The sequence below is a fragment of the Nansenia antarctica genome, assembly GCF_963989245.1.
Source record: "Nansenia antarctica genome assembly, chromosome: 13".
Taxonomy (NCBI): Eukaryota; Metazoa; Chordata; class Actinopteri; order Argentiniformes; family Microstomatidae; genus Nansenia; species Nansenia antarctica.
The window spans coordinates 25,978,904-25,983,614 of record NC_137683.1 but is presented as its reverse complement, the minus strand read 5'-3'; the positions used below and the strand labels follow the sequence as shown (position 1 = coordinate 25,983,614).

Here is a 4,711-nt window from a genome sequence, read left to right as displayed (position 1 = left end):
TTTCGACTTTCTTATTGCCACTTCTTTTTATATAGAAAGTGGAATGAACTAAAAAAAACACCATGATGCCATGTTTAAATAAATCTACAATATAAACGATGCCAAACTTGACATGGTGGTAAAGGTTAAAATGACAATTGTCATGTTCCAATCTTGAGAAAACATTTCCCAAAAAGCCTGTAGTTAATCTGAAGATGTCTCTTTCAAAAAAAAGTTGAAATCACAACATTCCTGTCTGATTAAAACAAGTTAAGTTGAACTAACTGTCAACTCCGCAAGAATGATTGACATCAAGTGTTCGTGCTGCTGAGGGACCTGTTGCGCTGCGATCTGTTAGGTTTTGAGAAATAGACCAGTACAGTAGCACATGGAGGGTGGACCAGTAGTGGACAGACGCAACTCAGATATTTGAAGAGACCCCGCCTCTAGAGTCCACATCCAAGTGCGACCGCCCCCCCCCCCCCCCCCATTTTGCGTAATACACTTTAAAATTGTATTGGGGGCATAGCCCTAACCCTAATGTGTTCAGTCTTCCCGTCTGGCTTTCAAGAAGTGCACATAAAGAACAATAAACAACAAAAGAGCATTTTAACTTTTACCTGGGCAAGATAAAATAGACCAGTAGCCTTATATAATAAGATTGGCCAGGGCTGCCTTGAAATAAAGATCCATATCTCAATGGGCCTTACCGGCATACAAGATAAATTAATACAAAATAAAATAAAAAAATGTCCACATCAATATCATACACTTACTGTAGGTCAGTAACTTGACATGGGAGAGATGATGAGCTTCTTGACAGACATGCAGGTGATTCGTGCCAACCTCCCAAAGCCAACGACCCCATTAGTTCACAAAATCAAAATGAGTAGTTTTTTTCTCTCAAAAATCAAGTCAGTCAACATATTTTTCCAGCTGTTTTCTATCTTACCCATTAAGTCTTCAAATCTTCAGTTGTCAGATAAAAAACACATTTTCTTCGGCTGTGAATGACACAGAGGAACTTAATCCCACTTTCCTGACACCTAATGCCCATGATCACGTTGGATGCAGCGCCATAAAGATTGTGACCACCAATATGACCACAACAACTTCCTATTTGTTGTTGCTGCTTTATTGCATGCAATGTAGACCTTCTTCTTGAGTCATTCATTCAACACCAGTGTAATATGTTGTATATGCATAGTGGACATGACAGCTCGTGAGTTTAGAATGATAAGGTTCTATCTCCGTTTAGGGTAGTTCAGAGATATTGAGCGTCAACGTTTTTACATTCCATTATGTTTTGTGAGATGGAACCTTTGTATTTTATGAATTACTAACTCAAAAATGTCATCATTTTAAAAATAACACCACACAGGCATTAATAAACACCTAATGGATCAGATTATGTAAAAAACTCAATTTTGACCAAAAATTGAGATAGAACCTTATAATTCTAACGTCACGTATCACTGACTCACTGGAGCTAGGAACACATTGGAGCTAGGAACTAATCTTGCGTGTCCGTGTTTCCTCTGAATGTATGGTCCTTAGTTGCTAAGTAACCACTGCAGGGGCTGTATCACCGGATACCCCAATGGATACAGAACATAGAATCGCCTTGTCGTCGTAGTTCAAACAAACGAACCCCGAACATGATGGACGAGGGCACGGAGTTATCTCTGACCATCGGGCAAATCGTCCAGCGACTGAGAGGAACTCATTTACACTCTCAGATAGAGAGACAGGCCAAAGTGAGTTGAAGCTCTGCAGAGAGAGTCCAATGGGATGTGCAACCCCGTGTAATGTCCCCCTGGCTGTCAGATGGGACATTTCGTGAGCTTAGAATGATAAGGTTCTATCTCCGTTTAGGGCAGTTCAGAGATATTGAGCGTCAACGTTTTTACATTCCATTATGTTCTGTGAGATGGAACCTTTGTATTTTATGAATTACTAACTCAAAAATGTCAACATTTAAAAAATAACACCACACAGGCATTAATAAACACCTAATGGATCAGATTATGTAAAAAACTAAATTTTGACAAAAATGGAGATAGAACCGTATCATTCTAACGTCACGATTTGACAGCTGCTGAGCGTTTTTAATTTACTTGCCTAGTATAGGAAGTCATTACTTCAATTAATTAATTGACATTCTGCAATTGACCTATGGAATATGAACCTATGTTTGTTCATTTCAGGAGTATCTGCATCGGCCCGAGATAAAAATAGAATCTCTTAAAGAGGACGTGCGCAATTTCCTCAAAACATCAGGTAATAATAATAATAATAATAATAATAATAATAACTTTTTTATTTGTATAGCGCTTTTCCTGCAAACGTTGCAGCTCAAAGTGCTCCAATCATTATATAATCATAATGTAATAATTTTTTTCATTTAAAGGCAATATTAAAAAGATGTGTTTTTAGTCTTGACTTGAACATATTTGTGAATGGTCCGCAATCCATAAAAGAGCTAGAATTATCTATATCTTTTTATTCATTGTCTATTATCTTGTTAAATGTTTATCAAGCGTCTTTGAGTGTCTAGAAAAGCAAATTCAGGTATGCCTGAATACTTGACAGGTGTTGTTGTGGAGAATAGTGGAGGCCTGCCTGGACATATTGCAGTAGTCCTACCACATCATTTTAACAAATTATGGGTTGTTGAAATGTTTTCACATTGTGTTGCAGGTTGGGAGAGAAAACTCCAGAATGCGGTCTACAGAGAATTGAATGTGTAAGTGTCTTTTCCAGACGTTTTGATATAATTCATTTGTTTTGTATTATGAATAATCTGTACACACACACACACACACACACACATGCACGAACACACACACACACACACACACACACACACACACACACACACACACACACACACACACACACACACACACACTGGATGATGTAACCAAAGGACTCAGTTTTACCTGTCTACACGTCAACACTGAAAACGGAGTTTCTGAATATCTTTTATGTGGATGAAAGGCCAAAACGCATAGAAAAGGCTACGTTTTAAAACATATTCATGTACGTGTGGACAGAGCTTGGCAGAGCTGTTTACGGGCCTTCCACAGGGAACGGGCCTTACACACTACGAAAAATGTATACCGCCCAACCCTATTAACACATCAAATCTGCTGCTGGAGCAAAATCATGTGTTTTTTAATGTTAATCTTACAATATCAATCTTGGTTCCCCCAAGTGCATTTTGACAGACAGTGCTTAAGCTTTAGTCTTAGGCTGAGGGATCGAGGATGCCCAGTTTTTTCGCGCTGCAACATAAAGTTGAATTATGCCTTCCTCTCTCGGACATGAGTCATCCGTATGTCCTCGTTTACGTGGCGTGTTTACGTTGGGATGAGTGTTTTATAACACAAGGCGAGCTCAAGGGCCCCCTAAAATAGTTCCAATCCTGTTGGGTCCAGAGTCGTTGGGAATAGACTGGATGATAAGTGGGCAGAGACGAGAGACAGGTGGCGGATCCGGTTCGTGAACCCAGACCCGTCTCTAAATGGAGGACGGACGCTTAACGGACAAAACGGCAAGTTACCGCCAACACAGCTCCGTTACGGAAGCTTCAGCTCCACTGCTGATGAATCGCCCCCACAGTCGACCTACGACATTTACGGTACATTGACATTTTTTGTCATTTAGCAGACGCCTTTATCCAATCCAAAGCGACTTACAACAAATACATTTGTCTAAGGAAGTGAATCATCTACCCCATCAGTCATCGCACGAAAAAGTCATCTATGCTCTGGCCAGAGGCCATTGGCAGTCAAAAATGCTAGAGGAAGGAAGAATTATATTTTATTTATTATTATTTTTTATTATTATCTACAGTAGAGAAACTCTACAGAGGGGTAGAGGGGACAGAGAGATTTCAGGAGGGACAGTTAAGGTGTAGCCTGGCCCTGAAGAGATGGAGGTCTTCAATCTACGGTGGAAGATAGGGAGTGACTCTGCAGTTCTGACAGCAGCGGAAAGCAGCTCGGTCCACCAGCGGGGTGCCAGGACGGTGAAAAGTGGTCCTACCGGGTAGCGTGACTGCTGCGTCCCCGTAGAGACATGCTACACACACACACACACACACACACACACACACACACACACACACACACACACACAGGCTCTGTCAGCGGCGTGGCCAGGCGTCTAGCTGACAGGGCAGGAGCACAGGTAAACAGTAGGCTTCAAGTCTGTCTCCCTCTGTCCGCGGTGTGGGTCAGAGCCGTTGAGATGAAAACTGTCACACGCCAAGGCCTCTCTCTCTGGTCTGGCCTGTCACTTGACTGACAGCACGCTTGTGCAGCGTCCCCAGTGCCACCCAACAGCCAATAAAATGTTCTGCTTGGGCTCTGCAGTTCTGACCTTGGTCCAAAGAGAGACCTGGGATGGTAACTGTTGCCGTGCATCATTGTTTAGCCTAGCCTGTCTGGTGCTAACTCATTTATACTGTGTCCGTAGTTGCATTATCATGTATTGAATTTCAAAGGCAGCTTTATTGTCTGTATCTTATTGCATCTCTCGCTCTCTGTCTCTCTCTCACTCTCTCTCCTCTATATCCCCCCCCCTCTCTCTCACTCTCTCTCTCCTCTATATCCCCCCCCTCTCTCTTTCTCTCTCTATGTATCTATCTATTTACCTATCTCACTCTTTCTCCCCCCCCTCTCTCTCTCTCTCTCTCTCTCTCTCTCTCTCTCTCTCTCTCTCTCTC

General features: G+C 41.9%; 1 protein-coding gene across 1 annotated transcript in view; it reads left to right on the top strand.

Moving 5' to 3' along the window:
* Positions 1-1,637: 1,637 nt before the first annotated feature.
* tbc1d19 (TBC1 domain family, member 19) overlaps positions 1,638-4,711 on the top strand; it is a gene marked incomplete at both ends in the record, with an annotated part of 22,709 nt that continues 19,635 nt past the window's right edge. The window contains 3 exons of the mRNA XM_080543819.1: positions 1,638-1,736; positions 2,187-2,259; positions 2,680-2,725. Coding sequence (XP_080399945.1) covers positions 1,638-1,736; positions 2,187-2,259; positions 2,680-2,725 — 218 coding nt within the window. The remainder of the gene's footprint in view (positions 1,737-2,186; positions 2,260-2,679; positions 2,726-4,711) is intronic.